Source organism: Podarcis melisellensis (assembly GCF_964234715.1).
Source record: "Podarcis melisellensis genome assembly, chromosome: 7".
Taxonomy (NCBI): domain Eukaryota; kingdom Metazoa; phylum Chordata; class Lepidosauria; order Squamata; family Lacertidae; genus Podarcis; species Podarcis melisellensis.
The window spans coordinates 43,092,642-43,116,037 of record NC_138539.1 but is presented as its reverse complement, the minus strand read 5'-3'; the positions used below and the strand labels follow the sequence as shown (position 1 = coordinate 43,116,037).

At 39.9% G+C, this 23,396-nt stretch overlaps 1 protein-coding gene across 2 annotated transcripts in view; it reads right to left on the bottom strand.

The window, feature by feature from the left end:
- The window catches only part of CDH2 (cadherin 2), a 127,052-nt gene that overhangs the window by 30,878 nt on the left and 72,778 nt on the right, over positions 1–23,396 (bottom strand). For both annotated transcript variants that reach the window (XM_081918524.1, XM_081918523.1), the window contains exon 3: positions 2,219–2,436. In XM_081918524.1, coding sequence (XP_081774650.1) covers positions 2,219–2,436 — 218 coding nt within the window. The remainder of the gene's footprint in view (positions 1–2,218; positions 2,437–23,396) is intronic.

The window sequence follows — 23,396 nt, the reverse complement described above, 5'->3', positions numbered from 1 at the left end:
TTTTTTAATGTGTTAAATACATTGTGCATAACCCTAAACTGTTAACAATATTCACAGCATGACACAGTATAAAAATTATATGCAATATATTTCTTTCCCTATAAAATACTATCAACCTCTTTGTTTTTTAGCAAGGTGCTGGTAGAAAGAAGATGGAGTTTTAAACAATTTATTATACCTTGGTGCTGTGTAAACTACCTTATACGCTTTATAGTCCAGCTGGAGACTAGTTAATACTGTGCAGAATTTAATAGCATGCCTTTAGATATTTCTCATTAGTTGGAGCTACAGTTCAGGTAATGTGCTACTGTACATTAAATTTAGATCTGGGTGTGCTAAAATATAATTTGAGTTCCAAGGGAAGTTTAATACATAGTAGTAAGGAATGTCTCAAATATTTATGACCCTATTAAATCCCATAGAATTAATGTTGTAATTATTTTAAACCTATGTCAGCCATGATGGATGCTGTAGATGACCCACTTTGCACAGTGGGCATTAATCTCTGCTGGGTGTCAACAATTCCCTGCATTTGTAAGCGTTCTGGCTTTTAGTTCTTGTTGCCTGTGTGCATGCAAACATGCTAACTCACTTCTGCATATGGAGAAAGCAAAGGAGATTGTCCTACTTTGAACCTTTAGGAACAATATTGTGTACGCTCAGTTAATTGTGCTGAAGAACGAAATAATGGATTTTTAACGTTACGGAAGCCAGATGTTTTAAACTATAATGCATAAGTAATCCTGACTCTTCCACACAAAGCATCCTAATTGGGCTGGATAAGAAGGCTAAAGTTGCACTACTAAGCTCATTTATTGGGAAACAAGGGCAACTGAACTCAGTGGGACTTACATCTGAAAAAAGTGCTTAGGATCTGGCTGTAAATTAGGTAATGGAATAATTCCAGTGGCAGGGTGCAGTTAGAGAACTGGCTTAGAGCAGGCCTGCAGAACTGGTGATGCACCAAACAAAACACATTTCACCAGCTACGTATTATGGTCAATACGGTAACAGTATCTACACCCCTGATCTGTGCAGTCCAAGGAAGGAAGGAAGGATCTTGGCGGGCTCAAAAGGATACCTTCTGCTATGGTATAATGCCTTGTTTACTGCTTGGGAGGCATGCATTTAAATACAAAAGACATTTCAAAGTTAGCAGGTTGCATAGATGCCTCCAAAGCTCAAGGAGTCATAAACAGCCTGCAATTAGCAATGCAAGTGCAAACAGAACGTCTTGCAACTGTGGAAAAAGCCCCTATGAAGCAGGTGATAGTATTCATGGACTAACCTGCAATAACTGGGGGGAAAAACTCATGGCAGTGGGAGGAGGCAGTGTGCAGCATTGGTGCAAGGAAGTTGGTCGGCAAGAGGGCTACTAGCATTAAGGTTTTCTATACCAGCATTTGCCCAAGCTCAGGATGTCTGCAGATTATTTAAGGGTGAAATCATGACCTACTTCATGATGGTTCCAGAGAGCTAGTTTCCCTTGAATCGGTTAAATCCATCTGTTTTTAAGAGTACACTTTTTTTAAGTCTCACACCTGTGGCTGTTAATGTTATTTTGGCTCAATCTATCAACATAAAATGTCCGAAATAGCTTTTATAAGATGATGGAGCAGCTCAAAGGAATAGGGTAAGTACCATAAATCATGCATATTTGTTTCCTACAGGGAGCAAGGCTGAGCAACGCCTTCCTGCAGCTTAGCCTGGAACGATTTCCACAAGAGGGAGACTCTTCTCCTGGCAAGTGGGACTGGAGCCACAATGAATGATTCTCCGCCCCCCCCCCCACTTGATTAAGGAGAGCCAAGGCAAAGCCAACATTCCCTGCCAGAATCACTTTCCTGCTTCTGCTGTAAATCTGTAGTTCCAGTGTAATAAATTTGATTGATGGATCAGCGTAGAGAATTGTTTATTTTGTGGGTTTATTTAACTGCTTGAATAAATACTGTAATGCTTTCAGGGGGTTTAAAATAAAAGAATGGTCTCTTCCAATTTAAATTTGGGTATAAATATATAAACAACCCTGTTCAACCACAAAGCTCAAATGTAAATAACTTTAGCATTCTTAACGGACTACAGTTTCCCAGTTAAAAAAGTAGATTAAGGAATGTTATTTTTTAAGCTTAACAATTCTGTTAGTTACCGATTAACCTAAGATGTTTGGATAATTTTTTTAACTACTGTAACTTCAAAGACCTATTAGCCAATTTCTTACCTTCACTGAATCCTCTGGCTCAAGAGCTAGTTTCACAGCCACTTGCCACTTTTCCTGTGTTTCTTTGTCATTAGCGTATAAGAGGAATTCAGTAAGTCCTGGAGAAATCTGAAAGCTTCTAGCTGCATAAACCACGCCATCTTCACTCACTCTAAACTCTGATGGTGCACTGCTTTCAAAATTGACTTTTCTGCTTTCTTCACAGCTTCTAAACCTCACTGCAAAAACACAATATCAAGGGTCAAACTGGTGTAAAAAACACACATCCCAGTTTAAAAGTGGTGTAAAAAAAACACATCCCAGTTTAACCTGTATTATTTGCTGCAATTTGTCCAAAACCAATATTATCCCGTATTTAAATTCTGTTTCCAAGGACAAAATAAAAACTTCCCACCTTTTAGTATTATAAAACAAGAACCCCGCTGTTAATTTACCATCATAAATAAGTGAGTAAGAAAGGAACTAAAAAACGAACTTCAATTTCCCATTAATGCATTATCTATGAGCCACAATCTCCTAGAAAGGTGTCAAATGCAAGACTTGTTGAATTAATGAGAACTTTTGGTTGGACTTTGTTGGCAAAGTCCCAAATTGTAGTTGCCAACCCCAACCCCAACATTTCCAGCTTCCTCCCTCCTTTTCTGTTCCAAAGCATGAAAAGGGCTAGAAAAAAGAGACATTGTACATACTTTTGAAAACCAATAAATCTTTAATAAAAAATATGTTGTTGGTTTTTTTTAAAAAAAAGAAAAGGGCAGCAGGATTTTTAAAACTGGTTTTGCCCCAGCAAAACAATTCCCATCTTCCCTTTCAATTCAAAGCTGGGAAGTTGTGTCCTTTAAATATACTGATGCCAGAATAAATGCTGAACAATTCTCTCTAATAATGAAATCAAACAAGGAGGATGAGTGAGTGCTTACTCCTACACAACTTCAGGATGGACAGCTATCCTAAAACATCAGGCATCTCCACAAACACACTGCAAATTACATGAGTGACTTTGTAAGCAACCACTGAAAAACTCATACAACAAATTTAAGCAAAAGTACAGAAAAAAATATTGGCAACTACAGAGCTTACGGCCTTAAAAACATCCATCTCAAAGAGAAATCTAATTCACTGTCAAGTGCCCATCATTTTGCTGTGTGTTTAGGAAGGGGAATATTCTAACTGGATGGTTCTAATGTCATAGACGGGGTCTTCTAAGAAATGGGTTTGCGGTTGGGTTTTTTGTTTTATTTTTTTAGTTCATATATCAATATAGCTGAATAACTAAAAAATGAAGCTGGTACCTTCCTCATTGATATTCTTCCTTCAGGCAACTGAATGCTATGAAATTCAATGAAAATGGTTCTCTTTTGACAGTCCCTTGCTGAAAATGTATAAAATTGTCAGTGCCCTGGCAGAATAATTCTCTTCTGCAAAGAGTACACATTAACAAATTATACTGATATATATAACTAGCCATAATTAAATTATATATTGTGTTGTGGACAGTTTTTGCTCCCCTGTATGCCTTGAAAGTATGATTCAAATCAGTAACCTTAATATGTTTCAGCATTCAGCAAGAAAGAATAATTATCATTTTTCAATTAGTATTAGTGGTCAGATAAGAAACATTTTCCTCTGTAGAAATAGACTTTATTAATGCTGATGTTTTCCTGAACTAAATTGAAAGGTGTGTGCATGTTAGTCACAACACTATAACATATAGCAACTATCTTAAAATAAATGGTTTTGCATATATTCCAACAAAATATTTCTTTACTTGGTGTGCTGTGATCACTGAAGCACAAAAATCACCAAGGTGATGTTACTGATCGTTATATACAGTACCCAAATAAATTACTAGCTACAAACTGATTCAAAATATTATTTTAAACATTGTTTTTAAATGCTTTGCCATAACTTCCCTGACAAGGGCTCCTCTCTAAATATAATACCTCAAAGAACTGATTCATTCAGCAGCTCAAGCTTTGATATGATTACTTATTAATCACCATAATAGCATTCGTTCAGTGGGTTTCATCTACAGTACATTATATTAGTAACAATTGCAACAGCCCTGTAAAGCAATCCAAGAAGAGGGATGTCATGGGCTGTAAAGAATTGTAGCCTGAACTTGTGGCTTAGGCGAAATTTGGCTCTGCCATAACTCTATTAGGCAGTCAATGATTTAAGAATACAGTGGTACCTCGGGTTAAGAACTTAATTCGTTCTGGAGGTCTGTTCTTAACCTGAAACTGTTCTTAACCTGAAGCACCACTTTAGCTAATAGGGCCTCCTGCTGCCGCTGCGCCGCCACTGCATGATTTATGTTCTCATCCTGAAGCAAAGTTGTTAACTCGAGGTAATATTTCTGAGTTAGCAGAGTCTGTAACCTGAAGCGTATGTAACTCGAGGTACCACTGTAATAGGAATAGCCAAGATGAATGGCAAAGAATGAAAAATAACATAAAATAAAAAACCTTATTATTCAGAATCACAACATTCTAACTGGGGACCTGTAATAAAATGATGCAGTACATTACCAGAACCTAACAAGAGTTCTGTTTGAAGGATTGCACTACATACATTCCACCCCCCCCCACCCCCGTTGTGCTATACCGCACAAGTATAAAAGACCCTGCCCTAAACCTGAGCACTACTGGGTTGAGGGATGGAAGTATAGCATGGGGTACAGAGGTTTTCTTTTTCTTTTTAACTTCAGAATGCACATCCTCCTCACCTGAACCCTTACCTGTAGCATACAATACACTGACAGAGCCTCAAAAAGGTCCCCTTCCTTCCAACTCAAAGGTGGAGAACCTGTGGCACTCCATCTACTGCTGAACTAAATCTCTCATTATTGCTGGCCATACATGGTCTATGGTGGTTAGGGCTGATGGGACTCAATGTCCAACAACACCTGAAGATTCGCAGGTTAGCCACTTCTATTTAAAGTGATACTTTTAACCTGAATAGCTCAATAGTCTTCAGCCACAGACTAAATTTACTGACTCACACAATCTGTCTGGTTTAAAATGGAGATAATGGGTTGCAGTGCCATTTGCAATGTGTTTCTTAAACTAAAACCAGAAAACATCCACCCTATTTTTTCACATGAAATAAGACCAGAGTTAAAAGAAAAAAATGCCAACTCTTGTTTGTGGATGGGGCACACTGATGTCCCATCACAGCTATTGTTTTATGGGAGAAAATAGCATTCACTATGAACTCTGAAGCTCCCTCTCCAGACAATAAATAAGTTCCCTAGGAATTTTCTCATCTTTGGGTCCTCAACATACCATAGGTTCCAGAAGTTTACAAAGTCATCCCCCCCTTAAATTTACAAGCAGATATACTTCTGCATACCTAGGGGATCCCCCGAATATGAAATCAGCATATTATTTTTGGGTGACCCCGTTTCACTTCCACAATGAATTCTTTTCATTGTGGAATAATGATGTTTTAAAAGAAGATAGATGAAAAGCCAGCAATTTTTCTTAAGAGGCTTCAGGGAGGATTGCAGGAAAGTCAGAGTGGCCTCATTTTTCACTGGCCTTGCACGTATGCTCAGAAATATATTTAAGTTCAATGGCACTTACAGAGTGAGAATACCTGGGACTGCAGCTTAGGCGTGCTCACTTAATGGGGAACATCTATTATGTAGGCATAAGCACCCACAAAATAGGATAGGTCTTTTGAAAATGGGAATGGAGAGGTCTATGTTTCTTAATTCCATCTCTCTGAGGTGTGTATGTATTTTCTACCTCTGCGCTTGCCCTGGTCACTCCAACTTTCCTGTGATCACAGTTGGGGATCAAGAGATGGCTGTACAAATGAAGCCCATTTGAATGACAGCAGATGTATTCTGTTCTGGTCATACGGATGATCCTAGTCACCACAGACAATTCTAAAAATCAGGTTTCCTTAAGTTAACCGTTCACAAAGTCAACCCACCATCCCCATAAATCTAAATGGTAGAATTTTATATTTTGGTGGAACTTTTCCACAAAATCTTTCTGTACTCTACCTTGGCTCAACAGTAGTCAGAATCACTAGTACCCAACTAAATAAAAAAGGCCTCTCCCAAAAGGAAGGCCTTAAATCAGCCTACAAAATACAAGGAAGGAATTGAACCTTTTAAGGCAACGGCTTCCATCATATGAACTCCCTGGAGGAAGAATTTGGCTCAAACATAATAAGTAAATAAAAATAAGCTCTACCTAGTCAGGCTGAGTAGTCAAGGTTCATTCATGTTCTTGATAGGCCATTAATACAACTGTTTCACTATGAGCATCACTAAATGTTGCTGTCAGCTTAGATAGAAGATGGCATGTACCTAAAAGGCTGTGTTAATTGCTTCTCAGCAAATATTCAACAGAAATCAGTCCATGCTGTTTGGGGCATACAATATAAAAACAAAACTTTGTGGGTTGGATCTGTCCCATCTGATCTCTCACACTTATAACTCAAAGGGCGTATGTTCACATTATCTAATGACACAAAGTTACCCAACAGTGGAAAAAAATCAAACTAATTTATTCAACAACACAAAGTAACTACGTTCCTGAGTCTTATGGCATTATACAGGGTTCTCTTGTGAAACCGTATGTACTGAGGTGTACAATACAAAACCCAAAGTACTAAGCATGCAATCTCGTTTAGATTACACCAGAGAACTAAACCATTTACACTCATATCTAATGATATGAATAATTCATAGCACTTGTAAAATTTGTCTCTAATCTCATGTACCTTACTAGTATAATCTTCAATTAACCAGCTTCATTTATCAGGCAATTAAAGTGTATGTTCAGCAATAATAATCACGCTGCATCTCAAGTGCATATATTACTTTTTTTTTTTGTACAAGCCAAGCAATTTCTTTTCTTTGACCAACAACCCGAATAGCACAACAAGAATACTTGTCTAATTTTGGAAGACTTCTGTTTAAGGGGAAGGTGGTGATGGGGAAACCTTTATGTGAGTTTCTCTGTACTGCAGCCAACAACAAACTAGGACAACATCAAATAGGGAGTTCTGTTTGCCAGGTGATCTACTGATGGACATGTATGGCTTTGTGCTACTGAAAATACCAAAGTACCATTGTCACTGAAATCTATTACGGACTCTAAAATTAGGTAAAGAACACTGGGAACATGATGGACACAAGACAGAATAATTCAGCAAAGTGCTATCCTAAATAAATCTCTCACCATGGAAACAGCAAGGCTAGTGCAATCCTAAATGTCAAAGATTTGGTGGTAATCTTTTATAATGAGATTATACTGCAGGGGAGATTTGTCCAGGCTGTCAAATGCAGGATGCTACGGTAACAGCACTGGCACAAGCATTGTTGCAGCTATGTATATTGGTGGTACTGTGATACCATAAGCAGTGGCGATCCAAACAGATAGAAGGGAGACACACAAAAAAATTAATGTAAGATTTCTGAGCTAATACACTGCAAAGAAGTAATAGATGATAAAGGGAAATGATCTGCAGTCAATGACTCCATGGTGATGATCAGGCAGCAGATGAGAGAGGTTGAAACAGCAGGATATGGCAATGGTCTGGATGCAACAGGAGAAGGAAAAGAAGGTGTTTAAGGACTAAATATTATATTAAAAAAAGAGTTTGACACTGTATGCTTCTTTTTAAACTGTAAACAGAAGCTGAAGAGGGGCATATCAAGATCAGGGAGATTTAACCCTTTCTTCTAGATTGACACCCCCTACCAAATCGCTGTTTGACACAGAAGGGAAGTAGTCGCTGTCACAAGTTACAGCTGCCCTCCCATGCAAACAGGAATCTCAGGTAAGGGAGAATTTTAGCTAGGATGGTGCTGTGAAAACAAAAGGTTTGCCCTTTCCCATGTGCTATGTTTCTGATTAGTCCTCCTGCCAGTTATGATTTTTTTTTTCAAACCAACCAACCAAAGAACCAACCAAACAAACAGATACAGTATAAAACTATATGTTTAATATAATGCAGTTTGGTAGTATGGACAAAGGACAATTTTGGTTCAGATTGCATTTTTATAAGGACTGGTATAATTCACTTCCCAGAACAATATGCAAACTGTGACAAAGGTAGCTTTTGAAATTTGCACTCCTCCAAATTCTGTGATGCAATTTTCCAACTAAAAAGTTGTGTGCAAAATGGCAAATGTCCATAAAAATGCAATATTGCAAGACATTTTAAAAAATCAAAATGCATTATATTCATTGGATTCTCTATGGTTTAAAGTGTTTTTCCTGCATTGTAGGGGGTTGGACTAGATGATCCTTTGAGTAAAGATTCCAACTTTACAATTCTATGTGAGCATATATAACAACTAATGTACCGGTTATTTTGGCCTCCTAGCACTAATAATGGTTTGATGCAACTATTTCAAATGTGGTTCTGAGAATTTAGCCGATAAAAAATGTTTTTCTGAGAATACAGATTAAATAATCCCCCTCCCGGTAAATGGGATTATATATAAAAAAAAATCTCCATTGGGCAAATCAAAAGTTGAAAGGCATGAACTACTATTTAGTTTAGAATTACTGCATATTTTGATACACTCGGGAAACCTTTGCCCCAATTTTTGAAATTTGGCATAATTTCTTACGGCAAAATGTCAATGATAAGTTAGACCAATTTCACAAATCATGTTACTACAGTTTTGTGAAATTTTCCTAAAGAGATTGCACTGTAACAAATGTTTAAAGATTGACATAGTAATGCAATACACAGGTTAAGTTTATTTTTAAAGTGAAATAAAATCAGTAGATAGGAATAAATGCACTCTTTCAATCAGCTAGGGCAGGGGTTGATAACTCAGCACCTGTGGATGTCATGGTGCCAGTGAGGAATTCTAGGGGTGCCCCTGGGCAGGTGCCCCAGACTTTGAGCTATCATTTTTTTCAAAAAGTAAAGTCTGTAGCCATCCTAGAAAGAAAGTTATGTGGCAAAATGTGCAGGTACCTTCTGATTTATATGAAACGAGAGTGGTGTGGTTACTTTCTATATTTTGCTGGTAACTGAGGAATGCTACCTGTTTTTATTAGACAGCAACAGTGTGAGAGGGAGGGGGAGGTAGAGGGAGAGAGATGTTGATAATTAGAACTAGCAGGGCATATAAGCATAGAGTTTTTGTGGGTGGTTGTCTCTCTAATTTTGTGTGATGCGACGCTCCTCATGGCAACCATTTTGTGTTATACCACTACCAACGGCAGCCATTATATGTTATGCCACTCCTGCTCCAAGGAAGCAAGTTTCAAAATCTGCCCATTAGTCCAAAAAGGCTTGATATCCCTGAGCTGCAGTATCTAGGTATTTGTACAGGAGAGAAAACTTAAATTCTGTACTTTTATTTTTCAAAAGTGCATTTTCAAGAATTTCTTTTCTTTTTGTGACGATAAGAAATGTGGGATTTTGATGTTATACCCATGACTTGCAGCCACTTTTTAAAATGACATTTTAGATTCTATGTGTCTCCCTCCCCACCTGAGCTAATTAAATTAAGATAAATAGACTGTTTTTAAAAGCTACCTGAAAGGGAAAAATACTATCCTAAGAATGTTCAGTCCTCATATCCACAATGAAAGTCATTTACACATCTTTACTCAAACATCCCACCTAGTTCCACTTCCCATAATCCTCTTTGCTCATTGAACAAAGTCATCATAGGCATGCCAGAAAGAAAACAGGGATAAAGTTCTTTCTGTTTGATAGAAATGCCTATGCAGCTTTTCGGGGAGGAGAAAAAGGAATAGTGGCCGTCAGCAAAACACAGATTTGGTATCTCAAACATAACCCAAATTACATCTGATTCACTGATCCTTTTCAATTCATGCCCCTACCACATACTGACACAAAATCTTCCTGAGCACTGACATTTCTTTTGTCTTCATTTTAGCGGAAAAATGTAACAGAAAGGAGCAAGCATCTTAGGGGAAACAATAATGCTTGTATTTAGATGACTGCTTTTGTTTTCTAATGCAGACAAAGTATAGAGATTCAAGTCTCTCTTGTGCTCAGATTATTTAACAAACAGATGGCAAGTATAAGTCTGTATATACTCATGCAGAACTTTTTCTAAGCTTACGAAATTGAAAGAAGAGGGGAATAATAAATGCAATTTCAGTACAAAGAAGCAGCAATACAAACAAATACATGTATCCAAACATATGATTCTGGACAATAAAAGCAGCTTTAAATATGAATGCCATATAGTTATTAATTTTAGTAAACTAAGAGTACCACTTAGAGGATGATCTCGCACGTGAAGGGTTTTTTTGCCAATTCTTCTCTGCCCCTGATGCCTCCAGCATCACCTCTCACACTGTGCTGGGACTTGGGCGGGGATCCCTCTGGAAAAGTGAGAGGTGGTGCTAGGGGTTGCAGGAGGTGAAGGGGCTGCGAATCAACAAGGATTGCCTTGTCTCTTTCTCCAGTTTTGTGGATTCAAAGTCTTTGGTGGGCAAAAGGAGCACTTCAGTCATGGAAGGCAATGCCTGGATTCTATAACAGAATTAAGAGTGTCAGAAGTCTGACATCTATAATAAAAAAGTTTGGAGCATTCTGAATAGAAGAGGAAGCAAAAATAAAAGTTCCACAGAAAAGTTTAAAGCCAGAACATGTGGAGTTTGTTTTCTCCTTCATCTTCCAAATATTAGGGACATCAGCCAGACAAACTACAAATTGATTCTGGAATTAATAAAACTTTAACCAATGACAAATAAAAAATATCATTAGAGTGAGTGCCAGATGGCTTTTTTGGGACAGAGTTCCACAGTTGGAGTACTATCACCTAAAAGGCTCTCACCAACTGTGCTTTGGATATAGCAAGGACCCAAAGGAGAACCTGTTCAGCTGATTTGATGGGAGGAGACAATCCTCCTTAAGATATACCATACCCTAGCCTATATATAATTATCCATCATCTTCACAAGCTCTCAAAACATGGAGACGAGGAGAATAATAATAATAGTAATAGCAATGTAATAGTACTATTTCTTCACTTGACCACTATATTTCTGTTGATGCAGCCTAAAATAGCACTCACATCCAACGACAAGGAACGGTTAGTGAGCACTCTTTGGTTGTTCAGTCAGCTGAACCACAGTTATAGGAATTCTAAGGTCTCAAATATAGAATAAATGTTGATAATTGCACAAGGTAAACACACTTACATAAGTATATAAACCACATGTCTAAAATAGTATAGGATAGCAATCCAAAAGCCATCTTGGCTCTCCTAAAGACTCTTAATATTTCCTGTCTCCTTAATCCCCCTTGCCTGAGAACATGTAGGCAGATAGCAGTCAGGGGAAGTTCCTGAAGGGATTCCTCTCCTATATCTATGAGCCTCCTTTGTATTAATTGTCATTGTTTGCCCAGATGCTCTGCATTGAGGGATGTCTGATGGGCATCCTGATTGTCTTATCAAATGCTAATGTTTTGTGTAAATTGTGTCTGGAACTATGTAAACTTGCTAAATCCTCAGGAATATCACACCTTGGCCTGCCTGAGCCACAGTAACCCCACCTTATGTGTGATGTAATTTCTTGCTGTTTATAGAGGGGATGTCCTTCTCTGCGCCAAAATGCAAACCCTTAAAATAGATGTTTCTTCTCTTGCCTCCTTGCTAGGAGGGAAGGGAACTCTGTTGCAGCAGAAAAATAAAGATTTGCCTTGCTTTCACTGCATCCTGTCTCCATCAATTCATCTCTGACCGATCATGGACTTAGGAGACTCAGGGGAGGTCGGCAGCAAAAGCCAACCACCCCTATTTTTTCTTAATCACCACCTAACAGTTACCTCATCCTGTCCACATTTTACCAGCTTCTTCACAAGAATATAATGGAGCACTTTGTAAAAAGCCTTACTGAAATCAGGATATACTATGTCCACAGCATTCCCCTGGTCCATCAAGCTTGTAACTCTATCAACAAAATAAGGAGATTAGTCTGGCATGGCTTGTTGTCGAGAAACCCATGCTGGGTCTTAGTAATCCTTTTCTAAGTGTTCATAGACTGACTGTTTAATTTTCTGTTCTAGGGCCTTTCCTGGTATTGATGCCAAGCTTATCAGTTGGTAGTTGCCTGCGTCTTCTCCCCCACCTTTTGAAGATAGGGACAACATTTGCCCACCTCCAGTCTGCAGAGACCTCACCTGTTCTCCAAGGACTCTCTGAGGCTCTGAGGTTACATCCACAAGCTCCTTTAGTACCCTTTGGTGCAGTTCATTGTGCCCTTACCATCTCTTTTCCTGTTTGGGGCATGAAGGTTGGAAGAGCCTCATGGATGATGTGGGATGTGGGTAAGGAGGGCTGCTTGGGGAATCACACTGGTGGAGGCAAGACTGACTGAGCTGTGCAAAGGCACCAGTGGGATAAAAGGCACCTTCACAGAGTCTATTCTGCAGTCTCAGCCATGAACCAGCACCAGAGGTGGATTTAGGAAACTGGATGTGGAGCCTTGGGGGCACTGCAGGGGGTGCCACAACTATGATGTAAGCTGGAAGATGAGAGGTGCCAAATTTTGATGTCACCAAGGGCACTGCTGAAATTTGCACTGGCCTCAATCTACTTCAGTTTATAACCACCCATATCCAAGTCAGCCAGGAGAGAGTGAGGATGGGCTCAGTTAGAAAGTTGTTTTTGCATGCTCCCCTACATCTTATTAAAGAGAGAAAGAGACCTCAGTTTAGGCACGTTCTCTACCCTCCTACAGATAATCTTTTCAGCTGAAAGAAGATTAAAACTCCAACAGCTATAAAGCAGAACACGTGTCAAATTAAATGTACAAAATTTATTCTATTTTTATTAGCAAGGCTTTTAATTTCATACGTGAATAGGTAAACTATGGCAACTGTAGCGTTCTGAGAGAACATCATGAATAGCATAGATATATTTACAGCACTATACCAGAAGAGATATAAATAAAAAATAATAAAGTCTGAGGCATATTTTATCAGTTCATTGACTTGTATTATAAAAAGTGGCTGAAGTGTCAGCTTCATCGTATCTGGACAACCTTTAAGAAATTTTCATTATTTTTCAGATATCTGCCCTTTCAATCAAATATTGTCTAGTAAATTCATGCATGTGAATGCAGCAGACGTCACACTGAGAAACCCTTTCAAAAGTTCAGGCTTGGATATGCTAATATTTGGCACTTGAAAACAAGGGCAAAAGCACAACAAGTGCATGCAGCTCTTGAGTCTGTAGCTAGAGTTATTTTGAATTGGTGACAGCTACAGTGGAACCTCATGTTACATACTATCCACCTTGCAAACGCTTTGGGTTATGAGCTCCACTAACCCGGAAGTAGATGTTCCCGGTTGCGAACTTTGCCCTGGGATTAGCAAAAGTGCCACCTCATGTTAAGAACGGTTTCGACTTAAGAACAGACCTCTGGAATGAATTAAATTCGTAACCAGAGGTACCACTGTACTTGCAATATTCCTGTGACAACAGAATAAAATCCTGTGACAACAGAATAAAATAAATAACAGATTGCCAGTGGAATGCACAATTTGCAGATCATTAAAAAATAAATAAACAGGGGACTTGTGTGCAAAAAGATAGTCATTGCACTAATTTTTAAATATTATTCTCTACAGCTGTTTGAATAAATTTCATAGATTATTTGTTCTGTGGCAAAAGCAAAAATATTTTGACTGCGAGCCTCATTCCACTGAACAAAGACTCTAGATTACTAATGAAACCAACTATTCTAGGTGAACCCTTCTGCACATTCAGAAACTGGCAGCTTACTCCTGAGTAGGAAAAACAGACTAGTGGGAAGCCCTGGCACATCAAAAGCCAATGCCTGCTCAGCCCCTCGCTTGTTTGCCAGGCCCTGGTGCTGCAGGCTTTGGATGGCACAAGCCCTCCTCTTCCCCCAGCCCCGCCATGGAAGCTAAGGCCCTGCTGGGGCGATGGCGCATGTGCCCACAGAGAGGGCCCTGAGTGCCCTCTCTGGCACGGGTCCTATAGGTTCACCACCACTGGCCTATTCTAGTCAACTTGCTTGATGTTGGGTAGAAAAGTCACATTTTCTAGCTAGTGGGAGGGAGTAGCACTAAGGTGAACAGAGAAGTCCTTCTATTTACCCGCAGCACAATCACTGAACACTGATAAGCCTGAACTAGACACAACTTCCCCCTCTTTAATTAGAGGCCTTTGAATGTTAACTTGACAGAGCTTTGTACATGTCACATTAAGATAGTATGCTTTTGAAAGAAACAACAATCTCACCGACATATTAGTCAATCCTTCTCTTCAAACCAGGCCCGAACTGAAAGAAATATTTTGCTTGCACAAAACTGGTGAAATGTTTGCTGTTTACTTCTTTGAACAGATGATCCCTCCTACGCACCCCATCCCTGCTGCAATGGCATATCACACATTGCTTTTTAATCTTTCCTCAATTCCAAAATCAGATTTATTTCAATTATTTTTAGCTTGTCTTTGGATAAAAGTTCTTTCAAGACAGCTTACAGGAAACATCAAATTACTTGAAGATGTGTGTCCGCACACTCACATGCAATAAGCAATATCAACATATAAATGTGATCAGGAAAGCTGTCAGAAGATCACTGTGTTAGGCAAGAGAAAGTCCAGCTGGACCAGGCCCTGAGATGGTCTACGCCTTCATCTCTCGGAAAAGGTCTAATGCACGTTATTTTTTTTGGGGGGGGGGGTATAACATAGGTTGAAATCCTATACAGTGGAACCTTGGGTTGCGGACGTAATCAGTGATGGAGGCACGTCCACAACCCGCAGCGTTCACATCTTGAAGCACTGTGACTGCGTAAGCGCTGACGTGATTTGGCGCTTCTGCGCATGCGCGAGCAGCGAAACCTGGAAGTAACCCATTCCGGTACTTCCAGGTTTCCTGGGGTCCGCAACCAGAAAACAGGTAACCTGAAGTGTCTGTAATATGAGGTATGACTGTATAGTATATGCTTACCTGGAAATGTCCCATTAAATTCAGTGGGAATTACTTCAGAATAAACATGTACTGTGTAGCTTCTGTGGACTCATGGAAATACTTCCACCATTCTTTCTATCATGGGGCAAAACTAATGTCCACTCAGAAATTCAGGGATTGGCAGCCTGGAAGAGGCCATTCTCTGCAGCAACCCCACAGTTGTGAAATTCCACAAGAAGTGGATCTGGTGCTATCATTGCATAGCTTTCATTATATGCTGAAGATACACCTCCTTTGAATATCTGAAATTATTATTCTTAGGATTTATCCTATTGTTTTGATATAAATGATGTCAACTGATTTTAATATTGTGTTTTTATATTGTTGTGATATGTCCTAGGACATTATGGTATAAAGTGAGCAAGAAATCCTAATCATCATCATTCCATTTGAAAGAAGCAAGCTTTTTCAGTTCAGATTATATTTCCATAAGAAAGACTGAAAGAATCTACATTTGAAAAATAATGTTTAGAAGCATGGTCTTTTGAGTGTTCTACTTCTGCCAGACATATTTTAGGCGTCTTGTCAGAATATAAAAAGAGGAAAACCTAAATTAAAACAAAAAGATGTTCTGGCAATCAAAGTATTGGATAGAACTACCTTCTTGTTGAAATACACATGAGTACAAAAGCTACACAGCAGAAATACATATGATAATGCAAAAGGGAAGGAAGATGTCTGGAGTTGAAGTACAAATAAATGAAAAAAAGATGCAAATGTTATAGCATTCAGCTAAGGAGCCTCTCATGTTACAATGTCAGCACAAATTTAGACATATTTTAAAACACAGTGCCAAAACAGTGCTGTGCAAATTTATGCAATGTGTTCCAGGTAGCACCCTACTTAGGAAACAGTCTTCTGTAGTCCTGACTGAATCACTTTAATTCAACCATCAAATTTTAGTATAGCACTGAAGAAGGAGAAAAAAGGAAATGAGCAGACAGTTTGATATATAGGTATATTTGTTTCCTGTGATAAATCAAGCAAGTTTTTTGCCCGGGACTTTCCAGTAGTCCTAGCTAAATGAAAAATACAAAATACTGCACTTGATATTCAACCTGTGCTAGATTGAGATAACGGGGGGAAATGGCAAGAGGCTTGATTGATTATAGTAGAATGAAAATTCTACTTTTAGAAAAGCCTTAAGGGCAAGAGTAGAATATTACCTTTGAGGAATCCATTGCAGAGAGAACAAATTACATGAATTTGGAGATCACTGGATATAATACATGCACTACAATGAGGGCCTCCAATATGATGTGACTCATAAATAGATTTCATTAATGCATTCAGTAACAATCCAGAGTTAACTTTACAACGACTAACTGCCGAATGTCCTCAGTCGCAAGCCATGACATATGCTTCACACCTCACAACGTCAAATAATGTTTCTCAGCAAAATCTCTTATTTTAGAGATATGGAAAGAACCAGAAACCTGTTTGCTTCCGACATTACATTATGATACACAACTTATAATAATCTTCTCCAAAACCAGTAAGCTCCCAGAAAGATGGGAAGTGGCATATCCTTCTTGCAACCTAAATTCAACCTGCTCACCTTCATCTCTCTCTGCCTCCCCCTCCCTTGTTTTTTATTCTCTCCTGGATTCCAATTGTTGCTCACATGTGGAAGAGGCCTCCACATCATCACCAGCTTTTACCATGGTGCCACTGGCTGGAGGACACAGAGGGAAAGTCCTTCTCTCTCCTCCACTGGCCAAAGCAGGAGCTGCCTCTTGCACCCAGAAGACTCCTTGGAGCTCCAGGTCCCCTCCCCAACAACAGGTCATTCGGAAGGGGAGTGTAAATTATGGGAAATTTAAGGTAATTTTGACTATACACACAGTATGTCTTACCCACTGAACCTATTCCCTGTACAAGATGTGTTCCACTGTCTCTCGAGGCAGATGAATGCTAACAATATCACAGTTCTAATACTGTCAGAGAGAAAGGAGAACAATGCAGCACTTGGCTTTCTGTGCAGCACAGTGGTGAATTCATCCAATACACAGCTCTTTTCCTCACTGTCCCCAGCCCAGTTACCCTCATCACATTAACATACTGAGTACAGAGTCTGGACATCAGTCTCCTAACAAAAACCCTCTGGACCAAACTAAGTGTTTATTGAATTGCATAGTGTGCAGCAATGTTTCTTGTTTTCCCTATAATAATTATAAGGAGCAATGCCTTCCCAGTAAGAAGTAGGTTCCCATGTGCATGCAATTATTTAAAGAAGAACAATATACCCTATTTTTCTGTGTGTAAGATGAGGGTTTCTCCCCAGTTTTTTAAATTTAAAAATGTGGGTCATCTTATACATAGAATATAGGAATTAAAGATATAAATAAATATGGTACTTGCCGCCATACATGCTCTGGCAGTTGCAGCTCCTCGCAGGGGCAAGCCACGGGGCCTCTGCAGTCTGCTTGCCTTCTCCCACTCAGCCTGCCCTACAGCTGGGAGGGAGGCTGAAGGTGGTCCGTTTGTGCCACGCAGAGTCCAGGCGGTGGCTCTGCACGATTGGCACCGCCGCTCCAGTTGGCTGCGGCAATCGAAGAAATTTAACCCCTCCACGCCTTTCCATCAGGGCCTCCCGCTTGCCTCCTCCCACTGAGCCCACCCTATAGCTGATGGGTGGTCTGTTTGTGCCACATGGAGTCTGCAGCCAGCTATGCACGAGCATCGCTGCTACTCCACTTGGCCGCATCAATAGAAGTAATATCAAAACTGAGAACATGGATCTTGACCATTTTGCTGCAACAGAACTATGCAAACATTTACAAACTCTAATTGTTTACAGTAGGAGTTGGGAACCTTTGGCTCTCCAGATGTTGCTGAAGTATGACTTCTATCAACTCTAGCAAGCATAGCCAATGGCCAGTGATGGTGAGAATTGTGATTCAGCAACACAGACTCATAGAATTATAGAGTTGGAAGGGACCTTGAGGGTCATCTGGTCCAACCCCCTGCAATGCAGGAAATGTTTGCCCAACCTGAGCTAGAACTCGCAACCTTGAGATTAAGAGTCTCATGCTCTACGAACCTAGAGGACTTTAGTTTGTATACACAAAAGAAATAATTGCCTTGCACATCTTACTGCAGTACCTACTGATATAAACCTTTCTCTTTGGGGGCAATTATTACCATCTTGTATCCAGCAGTCTAAATGTAGCATCTGGGAAAACTAGACTCAGGAAGGAGTTTCATATTGTATCTTTATAACTTTTGAAATTATTCATGTTAGAATTTTCTTATCCAATGCATGAAGTGTTGTCCAATTTCTAACAAGATGCATTTTATATGCATACAGAACACTTTCTGGAAGACAGAATAAACTCAGTCACTGAAACAATATACAGAATTGCAGCTTAGAACAAAACTGCAAAGCATGAAATGACAACCTGCTATCAGTCGCTGAGAGCCTGAAATTCAGCACTGGCAGCTAAAACAACTGAACTCTTCCACCACCATTTCAGCAAATTGATGATACCATCTGCATGGCAGTTAGAATACAAGCCATGCCAATCTACTTACTAAAAGCCAAGCCTATGTTTAAACTTATGAGATGCTGTTTCACTTTATTCCGTTCTTTTAAAGAGACACTGCATTCGGATTCTGAGTTTTTAAAGTCACACCTGGTGGATAATGAATACACGAAAATGAACACCGATTTTACAGTTGGAAAATTAGGCTACACTCATAATATTCCTTTTTCCCCCAGTCTCTTTTCCCTTGGGTATTGTGGGGTTTTTTTTGGATTGTAAGTCTAGATTGTCTTCTTTTTAATTGATTGTATGTAAGCTGCTATGGGAGCCTTTTTTTGCTGAAGAGCTGGGTACAAATGCTCTAAATAAATAAGATAATAATAATGGTTTCCCAGTGTGAGGACAATTCAAAATAACACAAACTATTTAAAGGCAAAGAAAATACACATAGATCACTTGAGATATATTACCAAGGTATTTCTGCTTTTTATTTTCCTTTTTCCTTCATTTCCTCATTTTTAACTTAGCTGGCTAGCCAAGAACAATGTCAGATCTATCAATGGAGACATTTAAATCTGCTTAGCTTCCTTGCAAGATCAATGCGTAACTGTTAACCTCATTAATGGAATATTAATAGAATGGTAATGCCCATCAACTTTATTGGGGTGACCAAAGGAACCTCGGCCCCCAGGAACTGGCTCCTATGCTGGGAGGAAGAGGGGCGAGGCGGTGGTGAAGTTGTGTGGTGCAAACCTGCTATAAGAAGCCACACAACCTCACCCCTTCAGCCACTCCAATGACGTTGATGGGCATTACCATTCAAATGGTATGTGTGCACCACATCTTGTGATTGATTATGCAGGCTGGGGCTTACCTGCCCCCCCCCAAAAAAAATCTTATTCAAGTTGGCACCCCTGCCTCCCAATATATAGCACTGACTCAACTGGAAGGAGGTCAGAGGAGTGGTGCAGCCCACCATGCCGTCCACTAGTACCACTGATATAGCTAGATTCTCTTCTCTCCTCCTAGTGCCAATCTCAGCCCTTCCCATCCCAGTATGCAGCAGCGTAAAGTGTAGAATTAACCTACATACATGTAAATATAATGTGTGCTATTCAACTCAATGTTATTAGTACAGACCTATTGAAATAATGAATATGACCAAGTTATGTCCATAAATTTCAACAGGTTTACTTTGAATAAAACTGAGTTGAATGCTACTCTGTGGGGAGGAGGATAAGTTGAGGAGGGAGGGGGGCTATTCTTCCTGCTTTCTAATGCAGCTTTGATGCTTGCTTTGAGCCAGACTAAGGGACGTGGGTGGCACTGTGGGTTAAACCACAGAGCCTAGGACGTGCCAATCAGAAGGTCGGTGGTTCGAATCCCAGACGGGGTGCACTCCCATTGCTTGGTCCCTGCTCCTGCCCACCTAGCAGTTCGAAAGCATGTCGAAGTGCAAGTAGATAAATAGATACCACTCCGGTGGGAAGGTAAACGGCGTTTCCGTGCACTGCTCTGGTTCACCAGAAGCGGCTTAGTCATGCTGGCCACATGTACGCCAGCTCCCTCGGCCAATAAAGCGAGATGAGTGCCGCAACCCCAGAGTCGGTCACGACTGGACCTAATAATCAGGGTTCCCTTTACCTTTACCATTATGAGCCAGACTCACACCTTGTGTGAAGAACTTATTGAAACACCACATCCAACATGCAATAACAGCCTTCATCCAATATCAGCACACAAATGCTAAGTATTTTATATCTACTTATATTCCGTTAAATGAAAGAGGATTTAATTATTCATACATTCACAGGAAAACCCAGCAGGAAATGTCTTACGGTGGTGCAAGGCAATACCTGCATACAACAATTCATCACACAGTTGTCATAAACATATGCCATATGGGCAACAAAACAAGACAACATGGGAAATACAAGTAAGCTGCAGCCTGAAAAAAAGCATATGCATCAACTGAGTGTGGGACTGAAAAAGCAAAGGGCAGCAGCAGAAATAAAACGTAATTTATCTAAAGTACATAGCTGATCTAAAATTAGCTGTGTTTGAAGACTGGCTATTGGAAATAAAATGGTTGGTTTGCCAACAGTGGATGTTTTTTCCCCTTAGAAAGCACAGTGACTCGGCTGTCTTATATATATGCATAGGTGTTTTGATAAGCCAACACTTAGTCATTTCATTAACAAGAATTTGCTTTTCCGAGGAAAGTAGAAAAAAATTTTTTTGAACATGCAACCATCATGCACTTTACAAGAGGGGTGGGGAAGCTTTTTTGCTCCACTGGCCAGATCCTTATGAGGATCTTCCTCATGGGCCAAATGTGCTCTCTGAAACATGTGCAGCCAAAGCAAGCATCCCAATTTTCCCCCAAGCAAGGGGGAGGAGGTCAGGGAGAAGACTAAAGTTCTCGCTTCCCCTTGCCTCATACTTGGGAGCGGCTGACTGCTTTGGCTGCGTACCTGTGCTCCCAAGAGGGAACAGGCATTGGCAGCTAAACTGAGCCCTTTGCAAACTGCTCCACATCAGTTAGTTAAGTGTTTTTATTTATTTCCTTGATTTAGGGAGGCAGCTGCCCTCTGCCCCTCTGGCTATGCCCATGGGCTAACGGGGCTGTTTCAAAGAGCTGTGCAGGGAGGGAAAAGCAGTTTACATTGACTGGAATCCACTTCTTCCTCCTTGAGCAAGGTTTGCTTCTGCTACCCATCAGCTGATGTACAGGGGGGCACTGTGCCTTGCTCCAGTGAAGAAAACATCAAGAGCCCTCTCCAAACCCATAAGCACTTCTGGAACAACTAGGCGCCCCTGGGGGAATTGCATCTCCCAAGGATGCAATTCTCATAAACCTCCACAATGACTCTATTTGGCCATTATTATTCATGCCTCATACAGATATATAACAAGACACCCACTTGAGGGCAGAAGCAGCCATTCCATTCTCGAGCAAACACAATCCATACGGTCTACTCCAGCAATGTAACATTATTGTTTAGGTAGCTGGAAAAGGAATGGAACTCTCCCCAGCATTTGTACAACTGTCTAAGCCAGTGGTTACAATTACCTACATACTCCGTTTTTCAAAAGCAAAGCCATGAATTCCCTACTTCTGAAAATTCTGATATTTCTATGGTAGTTTTTGTTATGTGAATGGTTCCACAGACCCCTTGTGTGGGTTTCATGGAACCCCTGGGGTCTGCAGACCACCAATAGGGAACTACTGCTCTAAGGCAAAATTTGGCTTAGTGTACAAGCTTCTGGAGAGGAGCTCGCAGTGGCTTTGCTCTTCCCTGGTTCTCTTCTGTTGCACCATGAAGAGATACAGAAAGGTTTATCATCTGAACCCAGGCTTATGGTTACGCTCTCTGCAGACTAGCCACAAATGGTGACCAAAAACATACCTTGGTTACAGCTCCAGGGCTTGTCTGGAGAGCGATCCGAGGTTTGGACAACATTTGAAGTCAAGCCTTGGCTTGGTTCAGCACAGCAACTAGAATGACTGGCGGAAGCCCAAGGTGGCTGTAAGCTCCTCTCCAGGAGACCCCACGTTTGCACTGAGCCAAGGTTTGACTTAGTGCGGTGTGTGAATAATAATAATAACAGTAATAATACTTTATTTATATGCTCTACATCTGACTGGGTTGCCCCAGCCACTCTGGGCAGCTTTCAACAAATTAAACACATTAGGCACAGTAACTCTCCTGGAAGCAGCTGTTTGCACAAGTTGCAAATATTCCACACTATTTCTGAAAAGTTATAGTAACAATAATATTGTATTGCAACAAATTCAAGGCATTCTGTTTGTGTGTTTTGATAAAAGCTGTAAACAGTAGTTGTATATTGAGTTTAATATTTGCTATTGCTGTCTCTGCCACGTCCCAATTTCATGAAAATGGGACACTTAGTGTCCAGAGAAGTTTTTTTTTACTACTTAGCATAGACAATTACAGTCATTACACTAGATTACAGAAAAATATTTTCTTTAAAGTACCTGATTTCTTGATTTAATGGGGGGGGGGATACTCAAAATGTATTTATCAGTGACAATGCAAAGTACTGGGAACAGCAAACAATGTGGGAAATACAAATGACTCAAAAACAATCCAACCTGCTGCAGGGCCGAGCTGAGGCAGGTAACTACCTAGGGTAGCAAAACATCTGGAGAAGCAAGCTGTTTAATGCTTGCTTTTTGCCTTTTAACTAAGAGCAAATCATTCATCTCAGGATGCTAAGAGCGGTAACATTTCCAGGTGTATTCCTCTTTGGAGTAGCTAGACAAACTGGAAGAGGAGAATTATGGATTGCCTACTTAGTGTATCTCCATTCAAACAGTTTTATTTTTCATTTACCACAGATACAATATTAAGACCTATAATGGGAAGTACTGGGAAACTCCCTCACCTCTACCTGATTTTTTATGCATTCACAGATTTTATTCCTCCAAAGGAACAGCATTTGAGCCTATACGTATGAAACAATGTTAGATTTAAGAACACACACACCCTGAATATTTATAAGGCAACTTCAAAGTAAGTTTGAAAAATATGAAGAGTAAAGTTTTAAATTGGAATGCCCTTAAGTGGAACTACATTAAATACCAATTCCAAAGTAACAACACTAAAGACTGATTTTGTCATCATTATCAAGTTATTATTGTAAATGCAATTCATGTTTGAATCACAGTTATTCTCCAAGTGAAACATCACAGTG